The 14,350-nt window shown below is 30.7% G+C and overlaps 1 protein-coding gene across 1 annotated transcript; it reads right to left on the minus strand.

The window, feature by feature from the left end:
- Window positions 1–200: 200 nt before the first annotated feature.
- On the minus strand, window positions 201–4,846 carry LOC116023805 (DNA-directed RNA polymerase III subunit RPC8-like). Its single transcript, XM_031264823.1, has 8 exons — window positions 4,592–4,846; window positions 3,065–3,321; window positions 2,879–2,974; window positions 1,820–1,907; window positions 951–1,035; window positions 768–831; window positions 590–679; window positions 201–387 (listed from the first exon to the last, which is right to left on the minus strand). The coding sequence occupies exons 2-8, from the start codon at window positions 3,173–3,175 to the stop codon at window positions 340–342; spliced, it is 582 nt and encodes a 193-aa protein (XP_031120683.1). The 5' UTR covers window positions 3,176–3,321; window positions 4,592–4,846; the 3' UTR covers window positions 201–339.
- Window positions 4,847–14,350: the final 9,504 nt, after the last annotated feature.

A 14,350-nucleotide genomic window follows, 5' to 3' on the forward strand; every position in this document is an offset into this window, starting at 1 on the left:
TCTTGCTGCAATCCTTCCCATTTACACTAATTAGGTAGTTGTGATTTTTGGGACAGCGGCACCTTCTTTTCTTTATTAATTTATTTATTTATTTTATTTATAATAAATATTATTAATTTATATATTTTTATATTTTAAATAAAATAAAAATATACATTTCTACTCATTTTCCGGAAAATGAACCAAACACACAAAGACAATTTTCCAGAATGCAACCAAACACTAGAAATCAAACTATTTTCCAGAAATCATTTTCCTGCTTTCCAAACACACATTTAAAGGAAAAGTTCTGAGATCATCAATCAATCCTCTCAAAACACCTTTCCTGTGTCCGTTACTTCACACCCACCATGAAACGGGACCCAAACCATCCGCATCAAGTGATCCCTGCCAGTTTCAAATAAACACTAAAATTAATTCATCATTGACACTTCAACGAGGAAAGCATTATTCCTAGACTATATAGGTTGCATTTTCTTTTTCAAATTTAGACTCGTAACATCAAGTCAGCATACAAAAATCAAGTTTGACAAACACTAAAGAACAAATGGTGGGTGGGTGGTAGTCCATTTGTTCGTAGTTGACATACCGTGATCAACATAGGAGCAAATGGCTTTGCATCTTTATCTTGATTTAAAGGTAATGATGGATAGCTAATTTCGAGAACTCGGAATCTAATCTGTGGCAATAAGAATCAATTTTATTCATGTAAATTCCATAATAAATGAGGGAGGTAAAGAAGGCATCAAATTAGACTGTATCACAACCTCATCTGTACCATCTATAGGATATTTTTCTCCTTCATACTCCCATATCCACCTGACCTGGTTCCTGAAATGGTAAAATGGGAAATGTAGTTTATTATCAACAAAAGAATATTTTATTATTTGATCAGATTTTTGCACTCCAAAGGTCACCCTACAAGATAGTTTCAAAGGATAAATATGTACCTGCTTTCAGGATCAGGCTCAGAATGTGAAGGATTCGGCATCAAAACAGCTGGTACATAGATGTCATCAAAAAATCCAAGTGATACTACAAAACATAATTGTATAGATTACAGATTAGTATACTAGCTCCCTTAGAAGTAATTGCCAGGCTCAAAACATATCTCTAAATAGCAAGGTAGAAAGCATAGGTTAAGACACTAAATATAGACTATATAAGTAATATACTTTTGCATATGTTTTTAAAACAAATTTCCTTGAAAGAGAAAAACATTATCAAATCGGATCAGTGAGTCGATCTGTAAATAAAGTAGCAAACATTTTGTACTTGTGCTTTAGAAGGAATGTGCTCTGTGAAAATGTCACTAATCAACTTAAAGAAACTACTATGTATTACACCAAGGAAATTGTTACTGACTCTATGGAAGACAACATATCGGCCAAGCACAAGCACCTTCATATAGAGGTTGCTCCAAATTAGTCAAAAAGAACTTAGACCAACACAGAAAATAAATAGCCACCAAACTACTTATTCCATAATATGCTAATCTAGAGACTGATTTTCAGAATAATCAGGAAACTGCACTTACACAATGCACCCCCAACCTTCACCCTAGTTGGCATTTATTGGTTATTTGGCATGCTTTAATGTAATTTGGAAGACAACATTAACCTGCAGTGTCTATCATTAGTCAACTGCCTATTCTATGAATGCAAAGGTTAATGATTAACGTCCTATTACTTTTCACTTCACTATAAGCCTGTGTTCAACTTATCACATATTGTCTCCATACAGATATGACTCAACAACATGCATATATCCACATGCAATAAGAATGGAATCATATTGTTAATGTGTTTGTAACCCATACAGCGTAAACCCTGTGCATTGGATTCTTTTAGCCTTGCTGCTATGACCTCTCCCCTAAACGGGCGAAAGATTATCAATCTGAATTTCACCTGCAACAAAACCATGTTTATTTAGGATTTATTAAATATGGATATAAGCGATTCAACTATATGGAATTCGCCAAAGACTTTGTGGTCTAGTGGCACCCGGTTGCACCCCCAAATGGGAGGGGGTGGGTTCGAGCCTCAGTGGAGGCGATATTGGCTCTTTGTGCTTCATTTGGTTGAGAAAAGTAGCTATGAACAGATACTACATTGTAACAGAGTCAATAGTACTCAAAAAAAAAAAAAAAAAACTATATGGAATTCTATACAAGATGCAATCAAAAGTATAGGGTTTAGCTATCAAATATGAGACTTTCTAATCTAATGCTACCTCACATGGCATGCTCATCCTGTGCTCTCAAACATGACTGAAGAGTAGTGCACACTATTTTATACTTCACATGGAAATTTCAGATTCAAAGCTTCACTTACAATTGTTAACTAAGAAATTATATCAATATGTTGTTGAAACTTGAAAGCATAATTATAAAATCTATATACAACTCCACTCCATATTTCTTCTCATTTCTTGTTTTCCTTTTAAGAAGTTTTATTTCTATGCACCTATACATGCCGATATTTAGTAAGGCTGGGTTCTAACTACTCAAGCAAATGATCAAACAATATGGAGCATCACTTATACTTAGAAGCTAAAATAATGTGCTCACAGATTAAAAATAAATAAATAAATAAATAAAGCTATATGGTGAGGACAGAGGATGAGCTGCAGATTGATGATCTATTAACATCACTTATCATCATTGTATATTCCTACTATTTCTCAATATCTTCAAGAATGTATTAACGTAATATTAATTCCTAGGAAAAAATACCTAATGCATAAAACCAAATTGATATAACATAATCAAATAAATTAGTACTTCAATTAATCTAGAAAACTATTATCCAAAAAAAAAAAAAAGATGGAGAAAAATAAAATTCAATCATCACTCATCAACACATCTAACACATAATACCGTATATGTAGAGGCGCCATCTCCTGGGAAAATAAAACCACCATCAATGGAACGAATATCATATACAGATATACAAAGCCCTAACTGTGCAATAACCTGCATCAATATCATAATTCTCAATAAATAAGAAGAAAATAGAATCATGAATTGTGCAATAACCCAGACAAAAGAAGAAGAAATGGAAACCTTGTCTACAAAGAGACCCTCGAGCTCTCCCTTGATAGCTTCATTAAGTGCAAGATTGAGGAGATGCGGGGGTAATCTCAAAGTATGCTCAATTTCACTCAGGTAGAACATTACTTATTCACTTTGATCAGAGAGAAGTTCAATCTTTGCAAACAATGCCGGAGACTAGGAGAAAGTGGCAGTTGTTGCCTTGTTGGCTATGAGAACTTAGAGTGCAAGTGGAAAGAGTTTTTATTGGAAGTAACTCCTGTTGTTCCCTAGTATATTTCAATACATAATAAAAGTCCTTTTGTTATTGTTCTAGAAACAATAAATATACAATGTATTACAACTTTAATTGATAAATGAATATCTACAATTTAATTGATAAATATGTACACAACAATTTACAATACCCCAAACAATGGCAACAAATTGTCCTAAAGGAATGGACTATAACATAATCTCACTAAATTCATGTCAAAGTGTTATGATGCATTCTGGGGGAAGGGGTACAGCCGCAGAGGTAGACCAACACAAGGAAAATTGGACCTAGCCTTTTAGGAATATGACATAACAAAGAAGATGTTCCATACTTAATGCCACCAACAACATAGTCCTTCCCACAACCATTACACCTAGCCTTTTCTTTACCATCAATTATTCCAACTTTAGTAAATGACTTCCAAACATTAAAAGTAGTGGTTTTAGCTCTTTTAGGCTTAGGTTCTTCAAAATTAGGTTGTTTCTTGAATAAAATGAGATGTAGGTTGTTGAGAACTAGGCATTTCGGAGTCTAAATCAAATTCGGCATTATTACCCGTAGCACTACCACTAAAGTTCACACTAGGTCCACTACTCCACTAGGAGATGTTATTTTGCTGCAAAAAAGTTCAAATTTTAATTAAAAACATGAATACATAATACTCATTACTCACATACACTCTAAGGGCTAAGGCAGTGTATTCGCAAGATCACGGTAACACTCTAAGAGCATCCCTATCAGTGATGCTTGGGAGGTTTATAGTACAATCTAATCTTACATAGAGGAGTGAGAAATGGAGAGAGAAGAAGAATTGGATCATCTGCAAAATAAGGGTTCATAGCACAGTAATTTGGCAGTGGAAAAGAAAGCCTTGTTGCGCCTGACACGCGTCAAGCGCAACAAGGGCGCCAAGCGGGCGCGTGCGGTCAGGCGCACCTGACAAATGCATTATTTATTTATTTTAAATCAATTTTGTTTTAATTTGTTTTCCTCCCGTCTCATTTTTCTTTCCTAATCACACTTAATTCCTCAAAAACCTCAAAATATCTCCACTAAAGGATGCTCTAATCTCTAACAGTCTAACAGCAAGTCAGGCAGTCAGCATCAACAACAAATCAACAATAATATGACATACTGACATTCAACTATTCACGCAAGCTTAAGCATTTAAGCAACCAAATCATATTCACAACAATAATCAACAACAATAACAAGTAACAAATGTTTAATTACTAAATACATAAAGATTAAAGGAAACATAAATTACTAAAAAAATTGTTTACCTGGTGAGCCGTGAGTAGAGGCTAGACTGCTAGAGGTCAGAGGAGTAGAAGTGTAGTACTGTAGTCGCGTAGAGGCAGACCGCAGAGTCGTAGACGGCAGTGGACTGGTGGTCCGGTGGAGCAGCCGTCAGGCGAGTGCGGAGCAGCGGAGGTGGAGCAGTGGTCAGTGGAGGTGGTCCAGGTGGAGCAGTGGTTCTCGACTTCGAAGCCTTCGTCCTCGTCCAGCCACCGTCCTCGTCGAAGCAATCGTAGGGCTAGGGATTTTGTTTTAATAGGAAAATACTTGGGACTCTCATTTTATACTCTCAATTTGTACTTTCTCTCGTACTTTTTTTTGTATGTAGACACTATTCAGTGGACCCATACGATGAAAATAATCTATTTTGTTTGCCACCTAAGAGAGTAGAAGTAAGAGCACCCTGATCAATTGAGCTTTTTCGCGGTTTTTGAGGAGTTTTTGTAGATGTGATTAGGAAAGAGAAAATGGGAAGTGATGAAAAAGAAAATACAAATTATATTTCAAAAGAAAAAAAATAAATACAAATTAATGGGTCAGTCGCGCGTCAAGCGAGACTGACGTGCCCAGCAGGCGCGTGCCGCTAGGCGCACCGAGTGCGCCTGACGCGCGACTGGCTGGCCTCTTCTTGAAATTTGGGAATGCCTTTTACTGTTCAAATCTACCCTTCATTGCATAGTAATTTTTTTCTCTCTCTCATTGCTTCTTACTCTTCCAAACCAGCATGCATTGTACCAATATCTACCTATTATCCAATGATGTAGTTGCTCTAAGTAGTGGAGTTATTTCACGGTTATTGAGGAGTTTTTGTAAGTGTGATTAGGAAAGAGAAACTGAGAAAGATGAAAAAAAAAAACAAAATTGAATTTAAAAATAATAATAATTATTTGAATTGCCAGGCTGTGCGCGAACGTGTACAACATTCATTGCTTTGTTTAATATTCTTTTTTTTGGGACCACAAATATCTCCTAATTTGCAGAAGGACTCCACCCTTCTCTCTCTTTATTTCTCTATCATCCATGTGGCACAAGATCTGACATGAACTCCAAAAAAAACTTCTGATAATGATGCTCTAAGGGAGTAAAATTGAGAGTATGCATATAGAACTCGTTCTATATAAGAGTATGTTTGGAAATTGAGAAAATGTCTTCTGAAAATGAGTCATTTTTTAGAAAACGTTTTCTTTTGCGGTATTTGATTACATTCTGAAAAATTGTCTTGATGTGTTTGGTTCATTTTCTAGAAAATTTATAAAATTGTATAATTTTAATTTTAATTATTTTATTTTAAAATATAAATAATAATAATAATCATGGTTGCAGTAGGCGCTAGGTGCTAGTCGAGCGGTAGACTAGCGCCTAGCGCCTAAGCGGTCTAGGCGGCGTCTAGGCGGTACCTAGGCGGCGACTTATAAAAACAAAAAATTAATTCATATGTGTGGATGTATGTCATATATATATATATATATATATATATATATATATATATATACCTCTCTTACTTCTCTTATATAAATAAATAAATTTAAATATATATAAATATAATAATAAAATTAACAAGGCCGACTCACTCGAGTTAACTCGGCTAATCTGTCGAGTTGGGCGAGTTAACTCGGCCAAATTCGATCCAGTCAGCCGCCAACTCGGCCCAGTCGACCGAGTTAGGCGCTAGGCGGCCGGCCACCTAGACGGACGCCTAGGTAGCAATTCGCCTCGGTCTAGGAGCGCCTAGCACCTAGGCGGAGATTTTTGCAACAGTGATAATAATATGTAAAATAATAATATTTATTTCAATAGGAATATAACTCTAAGGAAACATCACATGTTGACTCAAACTCATCACTTAAGAATAGCTTCATTTTACACAAAGATCAGTATAAGAATACTCTAAGGATGTGTTTGGTAACTCGGAAAATTATTTATGGAAATCATTTTTTGGGCTTTTGGTGTTTGGCAACCTCTGGAAAATGTGGTCAACGAAAATCATTTTCTGTTGACCAAGGAAAATCAATGGCATGTTTACTAACAGAAAATTGTTTTCTGTTTTCTAATCTTTCAGTTTTCATTCTTTGTTTTCTGTTTAGAAAATTTGTTTACTATCACTTATTTTTTCAAATTTATTTTTTAGATTAACATTATTTTTAATTCTAATATAGTAATATATGTGAAATTTTGATATCCGATATCTGGACCAAACTTGTATACGATATAACATAATTAAAAATATCTAAACGAATAATCAATTGAGTTCAATCAAAATATAAAACCTGGTATAGATTTTAATTTTTAATTTTGATAATGTGAATGATGTATAATTTTAAGCATAAGCAAATAAGTTGTGTTTAAATAAGTAATGCAAGTAGAAAAGATAGAAGATAATAATGAATGTAATCATAGTAATGAACAAATATGTAAGTAGATAATGGTGAGAATGTGGTTATAGTGACATATAGTCTGATAGATGATAGTTGATTTTGTTTTCCATTTAGAAAATAGTTTTTAATAGTGTTTCAGTTTTCTAGAAAACTAAGAGTTCCATCTTTTTTTTTTTTTTTTTTTTTTGCTAAAAATAAAATATATCGTGCCAAAACCAAACATATTGATGTAAGGTTCCATAAGGTTATAGAGTCAATTGTTCATGGTGAGATATTACTACAGAAAATTCATACTAGTGAGAGCATAGCAGACTTATTGACACTTTGACAATATACGTTCTTGTATGAGCTTTATTTTTTCCATTTCATTTTTCGTACACAATATATTCATTATAGCAACGCTAAATTATCATTTTTGTTACACTTCATGTTCATTTGACATTATATAGCATGCAGTCTTCTATAAATGATCACTTAGTCTTTACATGCTCTTAAGATGAAATTGCAAGGTTCAATTGATGAACCATCGTTATAAAATTAACAAAACTAGTAAATTACCTGTGTGATAAACGGATAAATTTTTTTATTATATATTTAAATAATAAAATTAATGATAAAATTATAAACAATTCAAATATTTGAAAGTGTATATTTATTTGAAATTATAATATTTGTATATTAGTGTTGAAATCCATTACTTAAAAACTATATTAGGAAAGCCTAAACAAAAAATAGAAGGAAAAGCATGGCTAATTGATATTATTTTAAGTAAAAAAATACTATAATCAAATGAAGAGAATCTCTAAGTTAAATTACCGTAAGATTAAAGTATTAAATACATGTTAGTAATATGGACTGTAATATGTGTACGCTTAATTTCCTTTTAATTATGAACGTAATATGTGTATATTTATTTTCCTTTAATTACCCACTGTTATATTTGTATGTTTAATTTCCGATAAGGGCATGAAAATTTATCATTAATTCCAATAAAAATGATGTCGTTTTATTATGATTACTATATCATAATTATGGAGTGTATATTATTCTTAAAAAAACAATGTATATATTTAATTTCGATTAATTATGGGCGTAATATGTTTATGTTTAATTTTCTTTAATTATGTCCGTAATATGTGTACCATTAATTTCTTTAATTGACTATATAAAATCTATATTACGGAAAGTATAAAAAAAAGCGTTTAATACAAGTATAATGTTTGAATTAATTTATTAATTACCATAATTATTAATATTTTATTCAAAGGTAACCATTAGCATAATTTTATATGTGTAATAATTTGTGAATTGGAATAATTTGCATAATTGTATGTACGTAATAATATGTGAATTAGAATAATTATCATAATTTTTTTAATCTCCTTTAATTATGGATGTAATATATGTATTATCAATTTCCTTAACTGGTTAGATAAATTTAACTATATATGGACAATATGTGCATTTTTGTTTTAAAATTTAACTATATATGGACAATATGCAATTATGCTATATTGAGTATTACTACAATTTTCTTGATTACTTACTATGTATATCATCCGTTACATTTCTTACTTTTCTTATAAATTTGCAATCCATCAAAATTAATTGTAGTTCTATTTCAAGCGAATAAAATTTAACGTGACTTACTATTAGCACGTGACTCATTTCTATTGCCTAGTATAATGAAGTATTTTGGCATAACAAATATAAACAGATTTAAAACATGTTATGTTACATGTCATATCATTTGGAAAATTTTGTACTAATTACAAAATGTTTCATATAACATTGTCCAAAAAAATTCCTTTGGAAAATAAATAAGGAAAATTTTTAAATTCTTTTACTATATAAAGACAATTATACTATATTTGGGATAAAATTTTCGTTACAATTAAACAAGCATTTTTGTTTTAAAATTTAACTATATATGAAAAAATATGAAATTACGCTATATTGGGTATTACTACAATTTTCTTGATTACTTACTATGTATATCATCCGTTACATTTCTTACTTTTCTTATAAATTAGCAATCCATCAAAATTTGTTGTAGTTCTATTTCAAGCGAATCAAATTTAACGCTGTTGTATATTAAACATACAAATGGCATCAAAGATTGTTCTCATGTTCTCTCTTGCTTTCTTGCTAATTATGTTGGGTTAGTAGTTTTGTATTCTTCTTTTCTCTCATAGTATACATGTCCCTCACACATACACACACAAGTGCACAAAGATATATGCGAGAGTTTTTGTTTCATTAGTACTAGCTCCAGTAAAAAAAATGAAATTATTTTGACCATATTAGGGGTTAAGAAAAGGAAGAAAAAATAAATTCTATATAACAAAAAATTTTCCCCTATTGTTTATTTATTTATTTATTTTGGCACGGTAGTAGTGAGGAACAAAAACTTTTTCTCATATATTATACATGCGTCTAATATTTGTGAATATATTTCATGTGTGTGTGTATATGTACATAATTTTCAATGTATATTTGAACTTGATACTTGCTTTTTTATTTTTTTATTCTTTCTTAATTTTCAATATGTTGAATTAATTCAACAAATTTGCAGATTCGACAACATTGAACGCAGAGAGTCATAATCCTAATTGCATGCCAGAAGATCAAATTTGCAATAATGGAAATTGTGAATGCCGTCGAATCGTGGAGGATAACGTTGTTGTTAATGAAATAACTATCCTAGATTGTCAAAGCCAAGAAGCGTGTAAACAATTTTGTCCGGATCCTACCTGTAAATATGCTTGCATTGCTGGGACATGTAAGTGTGCATGTTAGGGCTCTCAAATAATGATGATATTGAGGATAATAGATGGGGTCCAGTGTTTGTAGGAATGAGAGTAATATTGTACTGAGAATGTGAAATGATATTTGTCAATTCAAATTAAAAACATACAATTTAGTCATTTACAAATATTTATTTATTTATTTCACTAAACCCCTCAACCGATGTTAAACTCTGATGGGCGGCTGTGATTTATCCTAACGTTTTACATGAAAACCTTATTCTATATTACATGAGAACAGGTCCCCCCCCCCNCCCCAAAAAAAAAAAAATTAAGATTGAATCTCAGCCTTACATCTAAAAAAAAATCTAACATATCGGATTCAATTTTTTTTTAAAAAATGCAATGATATTATTGTAATTATAGTCAACATTACAGTTCAACTTTTATTCTAACATTATACGGTTCACTCAATGTATTTAAGCATACGAGTTTCATTAGCAATGGCATCTAAGAGAGTTTGTAGTGCAAGTTTGAAAGAAAAAACAGGTTCAATGAGGAATATAAAAGTGCAGAAAAATTAAAGAGGAGAGAGAGATTTTTATAGTTCTTCGACAACTGCCTACCCCAATCTTCTACAAATGTACTACTTGTCTTCTTGCATAACAACTTTAGTCCTTTTCTTAAGATCATCAAGATTATTCCTTCATTAAGTCTTCAATATATATATATATATATATTAACAGTTGCGGAGCCAGAAAAATTCCCTAGTGGGGGCGAAACATAAAAGATGTAGTTTAAAAAATAATCACTTAAAAGGAATATAGTCATAAATATTGTTAGATGTACACGAAAAATAAAACACAATAAAACTTTATTAAAATATTAATAACAATTTATAAAACATAATTAATTTGATAAAATAATTCAAATAGAGAACACATTATAAATTGAATCACTTAAAAGGAATATATATTCATAAATATTGTTGGATATAGACAAAAAAAAACACATTAAAACTTTATAAAAATATTAATAACAATATATGAAACATAATTAATTTGATATAGTAGTTCAAATAAAAAATATATTATAAATTACACATCTCATTATTATATATATATAAAGGGAATGAAAAAAGCTTTGAAGAAATGAATATATACAAAGCTTCAGAAGGAATGGGAAAAGCATTAAAAAAAATGCTCTGAATATAATGACGCCTACTGCTCGTAGGTGTTGAATCCTCACCCTTTCTTGGGTAAAGGAACACATAAACCAACTCTTCCAAGTAATTAAATGTTTATTTATATCTATTTTCGTATACTTATATCTAAAACTATACTACACATACATATATATATATACAATGGCTATATAGGGGGTGCGGGTGGGGTGAGTGGGGGCAGGTTCCCCCACTTCCCCATGCTGGATCCGCCCATATATATATATATATATCCAATGAACCTTTCATTTCTTTAACATAAACAAAGGACTAAATAGAAGGCAAATGGAGAGTCTCGTGATTTAATGGCCATCAATAAAATATTTATAACATATATCTCTATAGAAATTTTAATTGTTCTAACTTTTAATGAGCACAGTCCAAAATACATATTTTGTTATATCGAGTACTATGAGAGCATTTGTGTAATTTTAATTTACCACTTAACTGTTTTCTGTTTTCTAATTTTTCAGTTTTCATTCTTTGTTTTCTGTTTAGAAAATTTGTTTACTATCACTTATTTTTTCAAATTTATTTTTTAGATTAACATTATTTTTAATTCTAATATAGTAATATATGTGAAATTTTGATATCCGATATCTGGACCAAACTTGTATACGATATAACATAATTAAAAATATCTGAACGAATAATCAATTGAGTTCAATCAAAATATATATATATAAAACCTGGTATAGATTTTAATTTTTAATTTTGATAATGTGAATGATGTATAATTTTAAGCATAAGCAAATAAGTTATGTTTAAATAAGTAATGCAAGTAGAAAAGATAGAAGATAATAATGAATGTAATCATAGTAATGAACAAATATGTAAGTAGATAATGGTGAGAATGTGGTTATAGTGACATAGTCTGATAGATGATAGTTGACTTTGTTTTCCATTTAGAAAATAGTTTTTAATAGTGTTTCAGTTTTCTAGAAAACTAGTTCCATCTTTTTTTTTTTTTTTTGCTAAAAATAAAATATATCGTGCCAAAACCAAACATATTGATGTAAGGTTCCATAAGGTTATAGAGTCAATTGTTCATGGTGAGATATTACTACAGAAAATTCATACTAGTGAGAGCGTAGCAGACTTATTGACACTTTGACAATATACGTTCTTGTATGAGCTTTATTTTTTCCATTTCATTTTTCGTACACAATATATTCATTATAGCAACGCTAAATTATCATTTTTGTTACATTTCACGTTCATTTGACATTATATAGCATGCAGTCTTCTATAAATGATCACTTAGTCTTTACATGCTCTTAAGATGAAATTGCAAGGTTCAATTGATGAACCATCGTTATAAAATTAACAAAATAATTGTTGCAATTACATAACCCAAAATTCACCAAATAATATATATAATTCTTGTCAAAATGTATTCACAAATTTGTACTTCCTTTCAATAAACAACTTTTGGATCGACTTCAAGCTAAGACATCTTCTTTCATTTCATTGACTGATATAATAAAAAATTTTGCTGTTCTAAAACTTCGAAAGGTAACAATTGTGTGTTGAAGAAGCCAAAGGTGGGTTGTTTGTTTTAATATTAAAAAAAATAATGCAAATAACTAATACGTTATTGGTTCACAGCAACAACAACCTTTTCTTCTAAATAAAAGAAATGGGATCATTTGGACCATGGTCCACACAGTTGTGTGGACCATGGTCCACCATATAACAATTGATAATGCATATATTATGCAATTTAAAATAATTTTTTTTTCTAAATTTGCAGAATTAATTCCGTTTTTGAAATTTCATTATGTGCAGAATTTAAATATTAACTATTTCCGATGCATAATTTAATATAGGTATGGTACATATAATTACCTTACTTTTTTTTTTCCCATCCATATATTTCAACCATTTCCAAATTGCTCTATATTGACCACCAGCATTATAACACTTCTATAACAGGCTTCCACTTTGTGACGTGTAAATTTTATCATTTCGATTTAATAAAAAATAAATTCCATTTTATTATTATATATACAACATTTCAACAACAAAAATTCCAGTACAAACTCTAGCATTGTTTTTGTGCTACTTAATTATCTCCTCGATTGTCATTAGCAAAATGGCCACCTTAAAGCTTACGTTTTGCTTCTTTTTTGTTCTTATGTTTGCATCATCAGGTAACATGTATCTTCTCTTTCACTGTATATTAGCCATTCCAATGTCTTTACTTCACCTTGAACAATGTGAAATTCTATCTATTGAGAATTCTATTAGTGCAGATTGTGAGATGTGAGAGGCATGTTTTGTTGGTAGATTTTTAAGTACATATCATACTTTTTATGTTACTATTACTCATTTTCAAAATATTTAAATATCACATCCAACTTTGTAAAAAGGTTATAATTTTTTACCTTTTGTGGAACTAGAAAACTTACATTTTCCACCACAATATAAGTTATCAAAACCCTAGGGTTTATGGGTGGAAATAGTCTAACCAATTAACTTCCAACCACTTTAAAAATCTAGAAAATTGTTTCATTACTATTACTGGCTACCCTCAAAAGTGGTCAATAATATAATATCCACTATCAATAAGAATCATCAAAAAATTTATTCAATTAAGGTATCATATGTATCCGTAATTTTTTTTTTTTTTTTTTCCAAACCACCTGTGGTCCGTGACCAGAAAGGTAGAAATTGGGGTTATGCTTGACTACTGGGTGTTCAGTAAATAGCCCTTAGTTTATGGGTTGGTGGATTTGATTAGTTGATTGTAGGAAGGTGTTTGGTAAATTAGCTGTTAGCTAATAGGTGATTACATGCAAAATGACTTTCTCAAAAAAGCTAAGCTGATTAAAAAAACTATTTTGAACAATTTTTTTGAATTTTAGCGTCTTGGAGCAATAAGCTATTACAAAAGGGTCACACTTGTGTGAGATCGTCTCACGGATCGTTATTCGTGAGACGGGTCGGGTCGGGTCGAAGCAACATGCAAATGTCATACTTATATGTACAAATATCATACTTATATGTGCAAATATAATACTAATCAGGAATACAATGTTTGTTACTTAATTATAAGAGAAAAAGTATTACATTTTCTATAATAAGTAATGTTGACAAATGCTCCTTACTTATAAGGGAAAATATAATACTTTTGAGGATTTTCAAAAAAAAAAAAAAAAAAAACTTTTGAGGAAAAAATGTAATACTTTTAAATCGAAATGTAAAAATATTGTATTTTTTCCCTTAAAAGTATTAAATTTACCCTTGTAAGTAACAAAAATGTTATTTCTGATTAGTATTACATTTGAGCATATAAGTATGACATTTGTGCGTATAAATATTACATTTTCATCTTGACTCGACCCGACCTGTCTTACGGTGAGACGGTCTCACACAAGTTTTTGCCATAAATAGCTA

The sequence above is a fragment of the Ipomoea triloba genome, chromosome 6 (genome assembly GCF_003576645.1).
Source record: "Ipomoea triloba cultivar NCNSP0323 chromosome 6, ASM357664v1".
NCBI classification, from domain to species: domain Eukaryota; kingdom Viridiplantae; phylum Streptophyta; class Magnoliopsida; order Solanales; family Convolvulaceae; genus Ipomoea; species Ipomoea triloba.